Here is an 18,376-nt window from a genome sequence, read left to right on the forward strand (position 1 = left end):
TTATGGATGCGTGCGTGTTTGTGTTGTTCTGTGTTTCTCGCTATGGCCCAGTGCCATTGAACGGGGTTTATGTTAAAGCGTTTGACGACCAGACTTGTTTCTGTAGTTTTTCATATAAATACACTCGAACCTCGTTGGCTCGAATTCCTCGTTGGCTCGAACTCGCTTGGCTCGAATTCCTTGTTGGCTCGAACTCGCTTGGCTTGAATTCCTCGTTGGCTCGAAATCGCTTGGCTAGAATTCCTCGTTGGCTCGAACTCGCTTGGCTCGAATTCCTCGTTGGCTCGATATGGATTTAAAGGACTAATTTCTTTATACAGAATGTAAGCAATTCCGCTTGGCTTGAATTTTATTGAGGCTCGAAGTATTTTCTCTGCTCCCTGGGAGTTCGAGCCAACGAGTTTCGACTGTATAGACTGAAATCAGTTTCTTCTGCAATGCTTATTCACACAAAGACACTACTCATATATTCTTCTGACTAGGACTTTATTTCTTATGACTATAAACAATCAATAATTTAACTTTATTCTTTACAAAGTCATGTACCACAAAATTCAAGAGTTTCGATTATTTACAATCTGAAACCTTCATTCACATCCCCCTCCATACCTCCCTCCTCAATCTTAATCACAGGTTCATATTCCCTGTCATCCTCTTCTATACGTATATCCAGCTCATGCGGTTTCATAACGTCATTGCTGACGTCATCAATTTGAGGGACCGGTTGTTCTTTTGGCGCTGCTCTGACGACGATCTCCATGCTGATCTCACGTGACACGACCATGTTTTCGTGTAGTGACTTTTTATTTTTCTTCTTCTTTGGTTTTTGTGGCTTGGAGGATTTGACGTCATTCTTTTTGACGTCATTTTGTTTTGATGACGCATCGACGTCAATTTCAATGTCGATATTGAAGTCCTTGTCTTTAGCCCACTCCTAAAGGCAAAAGGCAAGAGTGAGTGTCTGTCACATACCCAGAAATTAAATGAACATATTTGTTTGACTCTTTGAGAAAAATAGGTCGATACCAGAGTATGATATAAAAAGAAATTGTTGTGGTTTATGACAGTGTCAATACATTTTGTGGTCAAATAGTGTAAATAGTTTAATTATGAACCCTTAATAGTAATGTTTATGTAAAAGTACAATTTTGTGCAGTCTTTAGTGGAGGCAAAAATGTATGCTTGGCTACATTCCTTTATATTTCTTGTGTCAATGCTGTATCATGTATGTAAATGGAAACATGGGTCGTTTAAAGCATCGGATAACTAGAAGTTTGAGCTCATGCCCCGAGTCCGCATGTCCTCATGTGATCGCAGTTTAAGTGTTTTTAAAACCAAACAAATGCATCGAGATTAAATTTAAAAAAAATGCATGCCCGATAGGATTTGAATGTAGCTTAGAACTGTTTTGTTTCACACACTGACAAGACAGTCTCAATTTCATATGGAAGTTTAAGGATTTCATTCGGAACACCTCGGCCATTTTCCATCGAAAATAACCTTGGATGTATATGGATGATTTACAATGTCAGAAATCTGAATCAGTATCGTACCTGCATTTCCCCGGAGGCAAATATTCCAAAGATGAGGATTCCGAAGGCGTCAAACCCCGCACACGTGAAGAACACAGTCCTCCACTGATCAGGGGTGTTCTAAGATAAGATCAATTAAATAAAGACATGTTCAGCTTACAAATAGAGTCAGTGGTTAACGTGAAGAACACAGTCCTTCATTGATCAGGGGTGTTCTAAGATAATATATATGCTATTGAGTTATGGTTATAGGTAGAATGAGAGTAAAACCCCGAACACATATAAATTGCTCTACTCAGTGGCGTTTTTAGATAAGATACCGTATTTCCACGATAATAAGTCTATCCGCACCCCCCTGACTTTGACCGTGAAATCTGGTGCTTTTTGTATAAACTCGTTTATAAAACGGGGTCAATTTTCAAGCAAATGCAAAAGCACTTGCTTAGACTTCTAAAAGGGACACCAGGACTACCCAGGATAGAAACTCAGGCTCTAAAGAAATTAAAGTAAAAATATGACTAGTTAATGATTATAATTGCCTAAAACAGTTTGAACTGTAAGTATATTTCACATGCGGTGCGGATGAAAACATCTGACCCGAAGGCACGTGCGGCAGCCGGTAACGAGGCATGCCAATGTACCGGCCATGCAGCGTGCCCGAGGGTCAGATTTTTTTTATCCGCCCCGTACACATGTGAACGGTCCTTTTCATGCATACGAAAAAAAAAAAATTTAAGTGCACTTTTGACTGTGTTTAAGCGTCGTTTTAGACATTGCATCAGAATGCGCATGCAAAGTAGTTTATTGACGTCATAGTCAAGACGCGCATTAATTTGAAGTTAACGTCAAATAGTTTCCGATAGACGTCGACGTTTTGAAGTTATCATTTAATTTCATTAATATATCTGTTTATGAACATTTTTCTAAATCTGTTCTTATAAAGCGTTCTGTTTTGAATTTAGTATCATTATCCATTAAAATAGTATTCTGAAATTGCGTGCAGGTGCACTTGAGTCGTCTTACCAGGGATGGAAATTACCAGGCCCGGTATAATATCGGAAGATCATGTCTGTTGTGCAAGAAATCCCTAGTAGACAAAATCTAACTTTATTGTTAACTGGCACAGTACCATAACATACACTCGAACAAACTTGTAAAAACATAATCACGTAAAACATCACACATTAATGCTTACTTCTGGAGTCATGTATCCGGCATATATGGGTGCGACCATTCCTGGTATGGTAGCTATGGTGTTCGTGATCCCGAAAAGTAGTCCAGCGTATCTGAAATATAAGTGTATAGAAATAGATGCGATGAATGTAAACGTTTTTTAATCATTGCTAGTAGGCATATAAATTTTTGATTAATCAGTATCCCCTTTCGTCAAAAGCATTAGTGATTGGTTTTCACCAACTGATACCAACAACCATCACATTCCATTACATTATAAATGAAGTGCAACCCAATGGGCTCATCATCGATGTGAATTACAATTAGACATGAAAAGTGAATACAAAATAAACACCGTACATAATGAAATAAATGTATATGATTGCCAAACATAAAATGCTTATGAATAGCATAGTTTTATATGACGACATATTTATGTTAATTTCACTTTGTAAACATGATATTATGCTTACTTTGGTGCAAAGTCTACATGGTTGACGACATATCCTGCACGTCCAAAGCCCATACACATGACAGCCAATGAGAGAAGGGCGACCGCCACGCTACGATTCTCGCATGTGCAGTAACCAGTGGCAACCAGGCACCCACCCGCGCCCAGAAACGCTTAAAGAAACATAAACAGTCAGTATACAAGTTTAAAGAAAAATATGAATGCAACTTAGTTCTAGAATATTCCGCCTCTGCAATAATGTTATTCAATATAAATTAATTACCATGACAATTGTACATCGTACAATTCAGTAAACACCGTTACCCACCTATTGTCTGAAAGACCTTTCTTGTTCTAGTTGTGTTCATCCATCCATGCTGTCGGATATAATCAGCCAACTGGCCGGCCAGCAGAGCAGACACAAACTGGCAAACGTATGGGATGGACGATAAGCCTCCATTCTGTGAGTAAAAAAGAGAGCGTTGGTATTTATTCACCTTTACTTGCCCTCGAGAAAGTTTTCGGTTCCATATTTGACTCCTATTTACATAATTATACGCATCAAAAAGAAAGTCCATGTCCATACTAATACATCTGTTTCGTTATGATCTGAAAAATCAAAATGAATTTTAGTAGAGGTTCAAAGAATGGGTCTGACAACACAAATAGCTTTAAAGAATTTGAGACAAAACAATAAAATTAAGTTTGTTCTTGTAATACTTATAATAACACAGGGAGTGCGTATCGGGTAAGAGGCAGTAGGCGGACCTTGATACACCCGCGAAACTTATTAATAATTAGACCTAGTACTTGGTGAATGCATATCTTCTCAACAATACCCTAGCTTTTTCTTAAACTGTTTTTTTTTTCAAGCATAAAAAGTATTTTAAAATACTGAGTAAAAAAGAGATTTTAAAATACTTCTTATGCTTGAAAAAAGAGTTAAGAAAAAGGGTATTGTTGAGAAGATATGCATTCACCAAGTACTAGGACTAATTATTAATAAGTTTCGCGGGTGTATCAAGGTCCGCCTACTGCCTCTTACCCGATATGCACTCCCTGTGTCAGATGTTTTGCTGACAATGTAAACGCCAAGGAGGTTGTTTTCTTAGTCAGTTTGATGACATGAAGTAGAATCGTAATGAAAAAGAAGGGCTTGTTCGCTGCGCTCACTCAACCCATTCTTAATTCATGTCATCTAACTACTACATAGTGGAAAATATTATTCATTTTTTTAATAAATCCAGGTTACCCCATGTAGTACTGATACATGTACATTTTACGACTAAATCATATTTTTGTACTGCAACTTATAACTGCCAAAGACTTAGTGCTTTGATATTTGATTTTCTTTTACATCTGGCCAAATATACTCACAATTTTAGTATCAAACTTGAGCGCTCCCTTCCTGAATATCATTAAATCAATTTAGTGGTGCTAAATTATGCGCGCATTATCTCGAAAATTTTCTCGAAAATACCGTTCTTACAGCACATTCAATTCAGTGCTTTGATTTTCGATTTCCTTTTACATGTGGTCAAATATACTCACAATGTTAATATCAAACTTGACCGCTCTCTTCCTGAATGTTATTAAATCAACCTATAGTGCTAAATAACTGTATTATTGCGCTGTTCTCTAAAATACCGTTCTCACAGCACATTCAGTGCTTTGATTTTAAACTTTTTTAAATGCATACCGCTTTGATATTAATCATGATCACTCTCTTCTTTAAAGGTCCATCGTTTAATCTACTGGAACTGAATAAAAAACTTCGAGCTGTCCTTTACACCTTCCTTACAACACCTCCAGTGTCCGGTTAGCGCTGTAATTAGCACTAGCTTCTCACAAAGACGACCCCACGGTCTGGGCGCATGTGAGATTGGTTAGTGGTCGCGAAGCCTCAATACAAGACCACACTCTCGCGCAACAAAGTGCCAACAAGAGTAACTTAGGATAATTTAAAATAGCTTCCTTCACATTCGTTGTAAAAAATATAAAAATAAACTAACAACTTGAGTGTTTAGATGTTGGATAAATCTTCGCGTATATTATTGTCAGAAAATACTCACCACTTTGATATCAAATTTGAGCACTTCCTTCATGAAGGTTGGAATATTTGTTAGAAGAGTGTAGTTGGTCCAGTTGTTGCACACATGAGCAGTCAGAGTCGCCCAGAGGCATGGCGCCGTAAGGATAGCGCGCCAGGGGATGCTTCCCTCCTGGAAATAAAGAAGTTCCGGGATATATATGTAGATATAAAGTGTGCAGAATAATTATGAAATATGCAAATGTGAAAAAGAGCGTCGGTCACGCCGTTACCAGGCAGTCAGAGCAGCTCACTTTCGGAACTTCTTGACCATTTTCCATCGAAATCAACCTCAGATGTATGACGGTACATTAGTAGAAGTAGTTCGTAAAATTTTACATGATAGTATAAATAAACAGTAGTGTTTAAACGTTAATGTTGTTTTTCTGTTTAAATTGATTGTCAGTGTAGCGTTCACATCTCAAGTTAAGTTACTACGCGCTCTACTTTCAGCGCAGTTAAATTGTAAAGATTTCTGACATTTTTAACCGCCCATGAACATACATCCGATGTAGTTTTCGATGCAAAACGGCCGAGGAGTTCCAAATACGTGGTCCAAAGAGCGACACTCAGATTTCGAAGCATGGAACCAAAGCGCTCCAAAGATTCAAACTCACCATAATGTAGTTAGCGGTATTTTATTTTCGATTTGATAAAATCGAAATAAACGGTTTGTGTAATATTAAGAACAACATCTAATGTCTTTTTTTACAAGTACAATTCAATTTTACAAGCAAAGCCACACGACCTACATCAGCGTAGCCCAGAGAGCGTCAATCAGGTATCAAGCCATGAAACCATAGCGCACCAAGGAATCAAATCCACCACAAAGAAATTCAATTTTACAAGCAAGCCACACGACCTGCATGTCGCAAAAGTTACCGTACCCGTTTTTCCGTGTTATACTCGACTAAGCCCTTGATGTATTTGACCTCGTCACCGGATATCCGGGGATGTCGACTAGGCGTGTCCGCCGCTATGTACCACCAGACCATGGACCAAAGGACACCAAGGCCCCCTTTGGATAAAATAAAACGTTATATGTTTAAAATACGGAAAAGCCATAACATTTTTTTTTCAACATTTTAAAAACCAGGCCCCAATTTCTCGAAACTTCTTAAGTCCCTTATAACAGGATTAAGCTAATCTCACTATTTCTTGTCTATAATTTGCGTAATATTAAGTTCATTTAGAGTTATTCAACCTTAAATAGGAATTTCTTTGATGGAAATCACAAATAACCATATTTCATTTACAAAAATCACATTATAGTATGTGTTTTGACTATTTGAAATAAGTTACTTAAGCCTGTAAGCTTAAGAAGTTTCGAGAAATTGGGGCCAGAAGACAGTTCGTAAGCCCCCCCAAAAGTTTTTTGCTTCCACTTAAGTATCTCAGATAATAGGGTACGTAGGTAGGCATTTTTTTCTTTTTGAGAACCGGGATTCTGCACCGGACTGGGTATATCACTACAGTAAAGAATTTAAGATGTGAAGTGGTCAAATTTGAACATGTTCACTCAAAAGATGAACATTTTTGAGGAATTTCGAAAAAAAATCCACACTACAGTGTAGAGACGGGAGGAAAAAAATTGGATCGGTCAGGTTAGATGTAACAAACAAAAAACATACAGGTACACCTAATTCCTAATTATATATTGGGACAACTCTTGCTCTTGCAACACCTTTTTTGTTATGATTCTATGATTTTTACATTTTGGTCACCCTAAGTTACATTGAAATAAGAAGGCACTGAAGATTTTTTTTAATAAATGTTGATCTTTTTATAAATTATTTTAAAATCAATGCCCCCTAAATATCACTATATCGACAAATAATGAGTCATCCTGTATGACCTGCTAATAAATATTGGCTTTAAATGGTTATAAAAAGATTAGTGGATCGATTGTTCAGAAATTTGTTAAAGTTAACAACGTTGTTAACGTCATCGTTGTTAATTTTTAAATATTGATTGCTGTGGAAGATATATTGATACAATTGTGATTTTCATTATTTCCAACTTCTTATTTAATATTGATATATGAATAGATCATCACATATTCACATTTACAAGTTAACATTGACGTCGTTTATCCTGTTGTTAACTTTGTCAAAAGTTTGAACAATCGCCCCAGGGGATATACATGTATATTTTTCGATTTGTCCAAATTTGGAGGTTTTATGATAGTGTATCAGTTTGTGCTCGTACTGTAGAATATAAGTTAATTAAGTCAGGAAAATGTATCGACAGCAGTTTTTAAACGTTTTTCCCCATTTTTAACATATTCTCGCGAGAAATCGTAAATTTGTAAACAATAATTTAAAGTAGTTCATTCAATTCCCCATGTTGGCATTGTAGGTATCCATAGGCCATTTTCCTAAACCCTAACTCTGTAACACTGACGCAAGCATTCTCCAAGTTCTCCTAGTTCGCAAATCAACATAATAGAAAATCAAAGCACTGGAAGTCAGAAAAGATTGAGGTAGCACAGATTGAAATAGACGTAGCATTTACCTGTAAGGTAAAATATAGATCCCCATCCGTTGTCAAATCCGTATTCGCACAACACTCCAGAGGTACTAAATGTGGCCACAAATCCCAGCGTCGTACCTGGAATGTGTACGGATATTGCGAACTTCTTTGTAAAAAAAGAAAGCATAAAACAATAACTTTTATGGACACAATACAACCATCAAAGCTCCATCGTTATTTTAAATACCATAAGACTTCTAATTTAGCTAGTTATAAGTTTACTCTGTTTTATGGTGATTATTCCAATAATATATGTGTTATTACGTTATAGATCAAATACTAGTATATTAGTTTTGGAAATTAACGTGAATATCTATTTATTCAAGTGTTATGAATAATTATAGTTACTCTTTTGTTTCAGTTTTTAACTTCCATTTGTTCTATACATGGTAATTTATGGCTAAATTAAATTCTTACAACAGAAATATGCATACGGCCGTACCGGCATAACAGACTGTAGTCAGTTTGCTTCTCTCTAGCGGCGGTGCCCAACGGCCCCACATCGCGTGCATCGCCGGAAACGTCATCGCCTGAAGAAAAACGTCATGCGCAACTTTTAATGGATATTAGTCAAACATTAAACTGAGCAGTTGTCTTCTCCGTCGTTGATACTCATTAATCTAGTTTGTTAACTAAATTAAATGTCAAATACGACATTTCTGAAGAGAAAAAAACGGACTTAAGCTACAGGAAATTAATGTTTTGTTCGACGTATTTTGGCCGAAAGAAATTTGAGCATGCCGGCGAAAAAAAAACTACATTTTTTATGTAGTTCAAGAACAGGCAATGGCAAAAGCGCATCCATTTCTTCCCTATATAATTAATACTTACAATGAACGTATTAAACAATCATCACTTCTTTAAATGTCGTCTTCGTGTTATTTGAATGTGTACTCAAATAACATAACTTTCAGTCCTCCCTAAATTGCCCAAAACAGGTGTCAGATGGAAAATGTTTCCATTTTCTGGTAAAAATTAGGAGCGTTTGCGTAATTTTTACTTGTGTGCGTTTTGTAATAAAGGAAAAAGAACGTCGAACGATTCCTCGATTTGGTGTGGCCTTCATGTCCTCTAACTTTGTTTCGCTTTGCCACATAAAACATAAAGCGTTGCGAACCCCACAATCGATTTTCAATGGCATGAACTAATAAACAAACCTGTCGGACAAGCGCTGTGTTGTTATAAAAAGGTATTACGATGTTTGTTTTAAAACTGGCAAAAAAAACGTAGTCTACCGAGCAAATTCATCATTTTAGTTAAAATGTCATTGTTTTCAATTTTCCATTTAAAATGCAATCAGAATGACGTATATGAATTGGTGACCTACTTACCGTCAAAAGTCCAAGGAGAACCCGTATGACGTAGACCAGAATAACTGATGTGCGCGCGCATATCGGCATAGCGAGGGTTAAAACAGACGACAGTAGGATGACGACAAACAACACCCGCTTCCCACCATATCTGCGTAACAGAATAGCATGTGTTTGAATAAATTATGCGATGTGAGAATTGCAAGATAAATAACAAAACATGAGCGATTTTGTCCATCATGAGAATGTTTCAGTTTGCTTTTTAGGTCCAGAAAGAAGTTTGCTCATATGCGCTCATCAGAACAATTGAGAAAACGTGTCATGTTTTTAACTTGTATATACGTATCTTTATATCATTCAAGACGCCATTATGGAATAAGGCCATTAAATAGTATAATTATAATTATATCGCTCTTGAATATTTGTTGAATTTCAACGTAAGATCGAAATTTATTTCACAGTTTGATCAAATAAAGCATTATGAGTGGCGCACATGATATTTCACCGAAACATACATTTTTATAGAAAACAACCTCGGATGTATGCCGGTACATCAATTTAAGTAGTTCGTAAATTTTTGAATTATATCATTAATGAAATGTAGTGTTTTAAGAGTTGTATTTATTGATCTAAGTTTAAATTGATTGTCAATAAGAACATTATTGCAAATATAATTAAGATTTCCAAGGGTCAAGTCATAAAGTTTAACTACTAAATAAAATAACTACGCCATCTACTTGCATCGGACCTCCGAGATTGTTTTCGATAAAAATGGCCGAGGAGTTCCGAATGCGAAACACATACACAATAAAGTTAAACTCTTGACTTGGCGTAATGATAAACATATAATAGCACATTCGAGGTCTTGCAATATGTAATGTATTCAACTCTTTGAATAGATTCCGTATTGCATGATCACGAATGTAAGGCCATGGAAAGTGCTTTGTTTAAAAAAATCTCAAAAAATACCGTAGGAAGATACATGTAGGCATAACTTTTTCTTGAGAATCGGAATTCTGTACCAAACCAACCTATATCAAGGTATAACAGTTTCTAGATATAAAATGGTCCAATTTCAACATATTTTCTACAAAAAAATGCAATGTTTTTGGGAAATAACGAAAAGAAATTCACACTACGACAAAGGATCGGGAGGAGAAAATAGGGTCAATCAGGCTAGTGAAAAAATGCGTCTAAGTAATATTGATGTTTTACTAACCTGTCAGCAAGCATTCCCCCAGGCACCTGTGTGACAATGTAGCCGTAGAAAAACGAGGCCAGTACCGTTGATTTCGTGGTACTGCTCCAGTCCAGCTCCGCGTTCTGGTGGGGCAGATTACAGGTATTACTATGGTGGCGGTTTTCTGCCATTTCGTGTTTTTGCGAAAATGCGTAAGTGGCGCGGCAAAACTGCAAAATAATAATGCGGTTTATTTTTTGCCCCGCCACTTGTCGCATTTCCGCCCTGACAATTGGCGCCCTTTCGTCGTAAGAAAACGACATTGCAGAAATCAGCCACCATATATAACAGTTAAACGGGGCAACGCGATAATGGGGGATAGGAGAAAAAAACAAGGTTATTTATAAAATATTTAATTTGTATTTGTATTGGTATGATGGAAGTGCCCCGTACATTTTGTTTTATATCCTTAATAATGTTCTATTAGCCTTTGAAGACAACCTATTAATGAATTAATAAAGAATTATTCTGTAAAATACGAGGCTTAAATGTTCTTGTATATTAAAATGTGGAGCGTACGTCATTTGAATGCGAGGCTTCCTTACTCTCCTCCACACAAAATTCATTTTCAATCGAGTATGGGGTGGACACGTTCCAGTTGATGACGTCATCAGTGACCGGTGATTTCACCATGCAGACGACAGCAACGCTGAGATTGACGCGCAGTGCGTACACGACGCCAAAGCCCAGGAAACCAATGTAGGCGAGAATCCAACGTTGGCTGCAGAAACACGGCACGTCAACGTCTTCATCTGTACGTTAGCAAAAAAATCAACAAATGGTTATTTTGGTAAAGAGCGTTTTAAATTGGTACTAAAACACATAAGTATTTAGTTTAGTATGGTGATTGTAAAATTACGAAAAATAGCAGGTGCCATGCTGTCATTCTTAGAACAAAATAACACAAATCCAAGACCATGTAAAATATTTGTATTTGTATACGGATACATAGATGGCGTTAGCAAAATAACATTTTACGATCATTTGTTCTGTTGCGTTTTAACCATTCGAAACACCTTGGCTAGTCTCAATCGAAAACAACCTCGGTGTATAACGGTACATCAGTAGAGGTAGTTCGTAAAATATTAAATAAATAATATTTATTAATTGTAGTGTTTTATCGTGTATTTTGTATAGAAAGTTTAATATATTGCCAATGACAGTGACAGGAATTATTGCATGAATATTTCAAAACAGTAATGTCAATAAGTTTAACTGCTAAATTTCAAATTACTATACGAATTAATTGCAGCGTTGTTTTATGTAATGATTTTTGACACTGTATGCCGTTAATCCAAGGCTGTTTTCGATGGAAAGTTAATAATAAGCCGTGGAGTTCTGAATGGCGGATTTTTATTGTCTTTCTTTAAAAGTCGAAATAGAAACACTGATTCTCGAGGCGGACCAAAACCTGATTATTATTATTATTATTATTATTATTTACCAGACTTCTCAAGCACTTTTTTCATGTACATTAACACGTTCAAAAGTACTGTACAGAATTACTAGAATGTTACAATATTTAAAAAGATAAAAATAAAAATATTTAAAAAAAAAATTAAAACATCAATATTACTCAAGTCACAGATCTAATTCAAATGTAAAATAAGAGTTAAAAAGACACACATAAAAATAAGATACAGATAAGACTCAAGACTCTAAAGCGACAAGGTTATCAAAGTAATTAGTCCAGATAAAACTTCTTAAAAAAGTGAGTTTTAAGTGCTCTTTTAAACACTGGCAGAGTTTCACAGCTTCTAAGTGTTCTAGGTAGGGCATTCCAGAGTTTAGGGGCTGCCGTCATGAATGCACGATCACCATAAGTCACAGTCCTACTACGCGGTACAACCAGTGTTAAACAATCATTTTGGGACCTAAGTTGTCTGGATGGGATATAAATGTCTAGCATGTTGCGTATGTAAGTAGGGGCCTGTCCGTGAAGCGCTTTAAACACAGTAGTGAGGATTTTGTACTCAACTCGGATGTGCACCGGAAGCCAGTGTAGTTCCTTTAACACAGGGGTTATGTGGCTGTTACGTGGTGTCCTGGTGATAACCCGAGCAGCCGTATTTTGAACATTTTGGAGTTTATTGAGAACGTACTTTGGAGATCCACAAAGCAGCGAATTACAATAATCCAGCCTTGATGTCACTAACGTGTTTATCAGGGTTCTGGTTGAGTCAACGGTCAGGTATTTCCGGATTTGACCTATTTGTCGAATTTGCATGAAGCATGAACGAGAGACAGAGTTTACATGTTGTTCCATGTCTAAGTGAGAGTCTAGAACGGCACCAAGGTTTCGAACTGTTGTCGATGGTTTTATAACAGAATCACCTACTCGTATAGTAATGTCTTCAACCTTACTACGTTTTGGTACAAAGACAATCATTTCAGTTTTGTCAGCATTGAGTTTTAGAAAGTTATTGTTCATCCACAGTACGATGTCATTTAGGCACGATTCAATCCGTTGCAGAGTCTCATTGCGTGAAACAGCTTCCTTTGGTTTAAACGCCATGTACAATTGCGAATCGTCAGCGTAGAAATGATATTGAAGTTCATGCTTCCGACAAATCGCACCCACAGGTTTGGTGTACATGATGTAATTCTTGGGGCCAAGAACAGACCCTTGTGGCACAGAAAATGTCAAACATACAGGTTTTGACAGTTCTCCATCGATACAGACTGTTTGATGACGCTCGGATAAATACGATTTCATCCATTGTAGAGGTTTGCCTACTATGCCAAAGTGTTGTTCAAGTCGGCAAAGCAGGGTGCTGTGGTCAGTCGTATCAAAAGCAGCAGATAAGTCCAACATGACTAGCACCGTAGCCTCATTCTGATCAAGTGAGCGGAGGATGTCATTTTGTACACATAATAAAGCAGATTCTGTTGAATGAAATTGCTTATAAGCAGACTGGCGTTCTTCATGAAGGTTATGTGCAGATAGGTGTCTTTCAAGTTGGGAATCGACAGCTTTCTCGAGAACCTTTGACAAAAACGGTAAATTCGATACAGGCCGGTAGTTTTTCAGTACCTCTTGATCTAATCCTGTCTTCTTGATTAAAGGTCTTACTCTTGAGCTTTTAAAAGCTGGTGGTACATATGCCCTTTCAAGTGAAGTGTTAATGATTTTGGTGATCAATGGTAATAGTTCACCTAAACAATCTTTCAACAGCCATGTTGGAATGGGGTCTAGTTCACAGGATTTGTTAGGAGAATTGCGAATAATCTTTGAGATGTCCATATCAGAGACTACTGAAAAGTTTGAAAATTGCTCTTCATTAAAAGGTGCTTCAGGAACAACAGTGTCTATTTGTTGGTGAGACTTGGTCCAGGCTATATCACTACGTATGCATTCAACCTTATCTACAAAGAAGTCACTAAAGTCTTGTGCTAGAACTTTTGCAGATTTACCAGATGGCAGCACTGCATCTTTGGTATTACCCATCAAATGTTGGGTTACTTTGGTAAGGCCTTTCATGTCACGACCGCAAGACTCTACTTTCTCACTGTAGTAATTGACTTTGGACACATTTAGAAGCTTGTTAGTTACAGCACATTGGTTTCTGTAGATTGCGTGATCTATTGTCAATCCAGTCAACCGCCACTTTCGCTCTAACTGACGTCTTAAATGTTTAGCATCATGAAGTTCTTGGGAATACCACGGATTCATTGGTCTTAGTACAACGGTCTTGGACTTAAGAGGCGCATGTTTGTCAAGAAGGGAATAGAGACCATCGTTGTAAGCATCAACTAGTTCATCAACATTGAGACTATCGTTTACACTATTTAAAATATCTGATTCCAAAATATCGGTTTTAAACTCATCAACATCTATAGACTTTAGCTTTCTGTAAGTCACAGTTTTGCGTACTGGTGGTGGTTTGGACGCACTAGCATTGAAAACCACAGCAAAGTGATCACGAGATGTATTGCCGTTGTTGTCCGGGAGTCCGGGATCAGATATTTCTACATTCGATACCGTTGTGCCTGTATCTCTGGTAATAAGCACATCTAGTATGTGGCCTGCTACATGAGTAGGCTCAGTGACGTGCTGTCTCATACCACACGCTTCCAAAACGCTGTTGAATTTTGACGTGTTAGGGTTTGACCGATTGTCCAGGTGAAAATTAACATCGCCAACCACAATAATATCGTTCTCAGCAGTCGTAAAGTTTGCAAGAAATGTTGGCCATTCGTCATCAAGAAATGTCGTAGTCTAAATGCCATTTTGTTTATTTGGAGGCGGCCTATATACCACAGCTAATCGCAGAGAAAAGTTTTTTATAGTGATGTTGCAGTCCATATATTCAAAAGAAGTAACATTGGTATTGTGATCACACAAAAATCGGTTTTAGGACGAATTACACCAATTCGGAAGTGACTACTCAGTGTTATGTTTTTTTCTTTAATAAACGCACGACAGTGAACAAAAAATGGCTATCCCATCTCATACCATTGGCTACTCTTTATCTTTTCGCGTTTTTTAAACTGAATGGTTCTTGGTTTCAAAAAACAAGCTGAGCATGCTGGATCTACTTGATCTACTTTTTTGTTTATATTTTCACCGCATTGTTTGTACTTCTACACTGAATATAGTCACTTTGTCGAACCACAGTGGTAACGTTCAACAAATTTTATTTTTCTTATAAAAATGGTTTAGAACTTGCCAAAAAAATGTATAAACAAAATAAGTTGTATGTCTTTTAAAGAGCAAATTGCACAAATTCAGAAGTGACAACATGGTGTTCTAAACACATGGCAGTGAAACAAATGGTGCTTATTCCATCTCAGACCAATGGCTACTTTCCATCTTTGTAACTTTTTGAAGCTAAATGGTTTGTGTTTTGAAAAAAAAGATGCTAAACATGGAAATTTCTTTCCATATATGGTGTTCGTGTTCGTAAAGCACTAGAACTATGTGTTATTTTGCGTGCAAATTGGACACTTGACAACAAAAATATATTAAATTTGTTTAGTGGTCTCTGACCTTTAGAGAGTTAACTATACAAATATTACATATTTAAGGTCTAGTATTCATGCCACTGAACCAAAGTAACTTCAACAAACTTATATAGATACCTTTCTTCACAAAACATGTTTGCGATTTGCCCCCCCCCCCCCCCCCAGCATGCAGTGTATGCGCTGCGATGCAACAGGGTTATAACAAAAACAGTTTGCTTAACATTCGAAACACCTCGGCTCTTTTTATCGAAAACAATCTATTTTTTTTAATAATACCATTCATTAAACGTAGTGATTTAGCTTGTATTTATTGATCTATTATTTAGTTTAATTTGATAACCAGTGAAGTGTATTTAATTATTGCAAACATAATTGAGATTCACAAGAGTAAAGTCATTAAGTTAAACTGCTAAATTAAATTACTACGCGATCCTCTTGCAGCGGACTTAAAACAAACCAATTTCTGAGTAAACCGTCCAAATACACCCGAGGTTGTTTTCGATAAAAATGGCCGAAAGTTCCGAATGTTTGCTTAAGTTAACTCAAGTGGCCTGAACTAAACTCAGGACCGTTTAATACAAGTACTCTGATTTAATTGTTTAGACTAAATTTTTTGCTTTGCATAAGACAGTTACCGCCATCAGTACGTGTTACAAAACAATTAATTTCAATGACCTGCACCAATGTAGATCATTGCGATAACGTGGTTACACATATATTAAACAGCATCTCAGATGATAGAGGTTTTATATCAACAGGGGCATAGCTAGGCCTAAAATACTTGTAGGCCCGATGGTTCTAAGTAATTAGGAGATAAGACTCCCCCACAAGATTTCTTTTTAAATTAGAAGCAAAATGGTGCAATTTCGGAGCATTCCAGACGAAAAATGCACAATTACATCCATTGTATATGCACATCACACACACTTAATCATATATGCAATGATTGCAATAAAATCAAGCAATAAACACCAAACTTGTTTTTATACATGTAATAAAACAAACCTTTGAGTTGTTCAACATGTTTGAGCAGCTATGAGTTTTTATTGCAGTTTTGGTGTATTTGAATTTTGTCATTTTTCAAAAAAGGGTAGGCCCAGGCCTGCAATGCCTATATATAGCTACGCCGCTGATCAATGATAGTAAATAACTACCGGATAAAGGTTGTCATCTAAACCTTTTTTACAACATCAGAGAACGAATATGAATAGACACGAGAATGCACAATTATTAAGTAAAAATGTTTTCTTTTGGGAGGACACCTAAACCCCATTGCCACATTTAAACCATATAGTGTTTGGTTCTAGGGCTGTGACGTCAAGATGCGCCCCCTCCTACACCAAATCACGAATCCGCCCCTTTAAATGATTAAATTTAAAATGCTGAATTAATAATTTGATTTAATCTTTTTTTCGACATATATTCATAATGAATAAGAGGCCGTAAACAATTGTATCAAAAAAGGAGAACTTTTGAGGTTATGTGTACCGCGAATCACGATCTTGAACCCCGAGTACTACCTAAAAATACCTCCGGAAAAGGAGAGCATCATACAAAAGTAAAACAAAAAAAATAGTTCCATAAAAAAAGGCGTAGAGATTTACTGTTGCTTTCTAAAGGAACACTCAGCATTTCGGAATTAATAAAACGATTATTAAGACAACCCCTAGGTAACACTGTAAAGTGCAGCTGTTGGTGGAAATGCACACACGTGACTAAAAGAAAATCAATAACGATTGGGAAAATAACAAAAACAATAATCCATTTGGAAGGCTTCGAAAATATATGAAACAAAAATGCTTTTGAAAGACTTATTGAATTAATATAAACTTTCCGAATACGACTTGCGAAAATGGCGAAAACAAATCATTAATAAGAGTTACATTATCATTTTTGAAATATTAAAATGTTGTGTTCTTAAACTTCGGATGTGATATTTAAAATTCTTGAAGCACCGTCTAGGAAAATTAATCCTGTCCACGGTCACCGGATTTTCAAACTTATGTTTTATTTTATTTTAAACCCCCCAAAAATCTTATAATTCTAAACTAAAAAATACGATGCCAAACATGTGAACAGTTATTGATTTTTTCCCCATAAATTTACACTTTGTACTGCCCATATATGTGAGGATATATAGTGATCCTGTCTGAGATATTTCCTTGTGTGTCCTTTGTATCCAACTCAATATTAAATTATAAAATTATACAATTATAAAAGCTGCACTTTCATCGATTTACCTTTTTATTTTTTGTCTTTGAATGAGCAATTTTTTGATCTGTAAATCAGTGATAAAAGACCGCTGACAAAAAATCAGATCTCAGATTTACATATATCCGTTCGAAAAGTAATGTTTTATAGCTAAAAGCGTTACCAATGGTTTAAGAAAAATGCATGAATATAAAATATCTAATTTTTTAAATATAAAAATCTGCGATCAACTTTTTTTGTCAGCAGTATTATCTGACTGGTTTACATGCATTTTCGCATAAATTGGCTCGTTCCAAGACAAAAAATAAAAAAGTCAAAACGTTCAATCTGTGAGAGGGCAGCTTTAAATGCTGTCCATAACTGCATTAAGTATAATACATAAGATACAATAAAAGCATAATACATGTATCTAATACAAAACTGCTTTAAGTTTAAGGTTTAGAAAGATAGAAAATCTCTGATGTCTTACCTTGTCTGTCCTTGGTATTATCTTCCATATTAACTGTAAAGAATACTATCTAAAACTTTAGTGTATTTAATTGAAAGAAACAATAAAAAATCACATATCTGATTCAATGATGCTCTAAATGTAAGGTTTAGAAAGATAACTAGGTAATAATGAAGTTAGTACAAGAATGCTGACTTCAGAGTGAATTGGGAGACGGTGTTTCAAAATACTTGGGTGACTATTGACAAGATAAGAATCAGTAGCGATTCTGGCATCCACATAGTTTCTGTAATATGCACTTGCGACTCGTAATGTATGCTGTTATTTGAATCTGTAGTATTTAATCTCTTTAAAGAGCCATGATTTGGAATGAATTCCTTGACAAATATTGGTTATAAAACTATCTAGAGCTAGTCGAAGCCACT

The 18,376-nt window shown here is 36.2% G+C and overlaps 1 protein-coding gene across 2 annotated transcripts; it reads right to left on the reverse strand.

Annotated features, from left to right (window-relative positions):
• Positions 1–469: 469 nt before the first annotated feature.
• LOC128203097 (uncharacterized transporter slc-17.2-like) lies at positions 470–18,080 on the reverse strand. Of its 2 annotated transcripts, none has more exons than XM_052904373.1 (13): positions 17,973–18,080; positions 10,847–11,079; positions 10,307–10,410; positions 9,109–9,238; positions 8,220–8,307; positions 7,760–7,855; positions 6,133–6,263; positions 5,229–5,378; positions 3,485–3,617; positions 3,179–3,329; positions 2,728–2,818; positions 1,554–1,652; positions 470–934 (listed from the first exon to the last, which is right to left on the reverse strand). In XM_052904373.1, exons 1-13 carry the CDS (start codon positions 17,998–18,000, stop codon positions 572–574), a joined length of 1,797 nt encoding a protein of 598 aa, XP_052760333.1. In that variant the 5' UTR covers positions 18,001–18,080; the 3' UTR covers positions 470–571. The 2 variants fall into 2 exon arrangements, with proteins under 2 accessions (XP_052760333.1, XP_052760332.1); XM_052904372.1 differs by having other exon boundaries at positions 10,307–10,497.
• Between the last annotated feature and the right edge of the window lie 296 nt (positions 18,081–18,376).

Source organism: Mya arenaria, chromosome 9 (assembly GCF_026914265.1).
Source record: "Mya arenaria isolate MELC-2E11 chromosome 9, ASM2691426v1".
NCBI lineage: Eukaryota > Metazoa > Mollusca > Bivalvia > Myida > Myidae > Mya > Mya arenaria.

Coding starts and splice junctions, on each gene's coding strand:
- LOC128203097 (XM_052904372.1), bottom strand. CDS start 18,000: ATGGAAGATAATACCAAGGACAGACAAG. Junction 9,239..10,306: donor GGGGGAATGCTTGCTGACAG/GTTAGTAAAACA, acceptor TCTGTTACGCAG/ATATGGTGGGAAGCGGGTGT. Junction 7,856..8,219: donor GACTACAGTCTGTTATGCCG/GTACGGCCGTAT, acceptor TACACATTCCAG/GTACGACGCTGGGATTTGTG.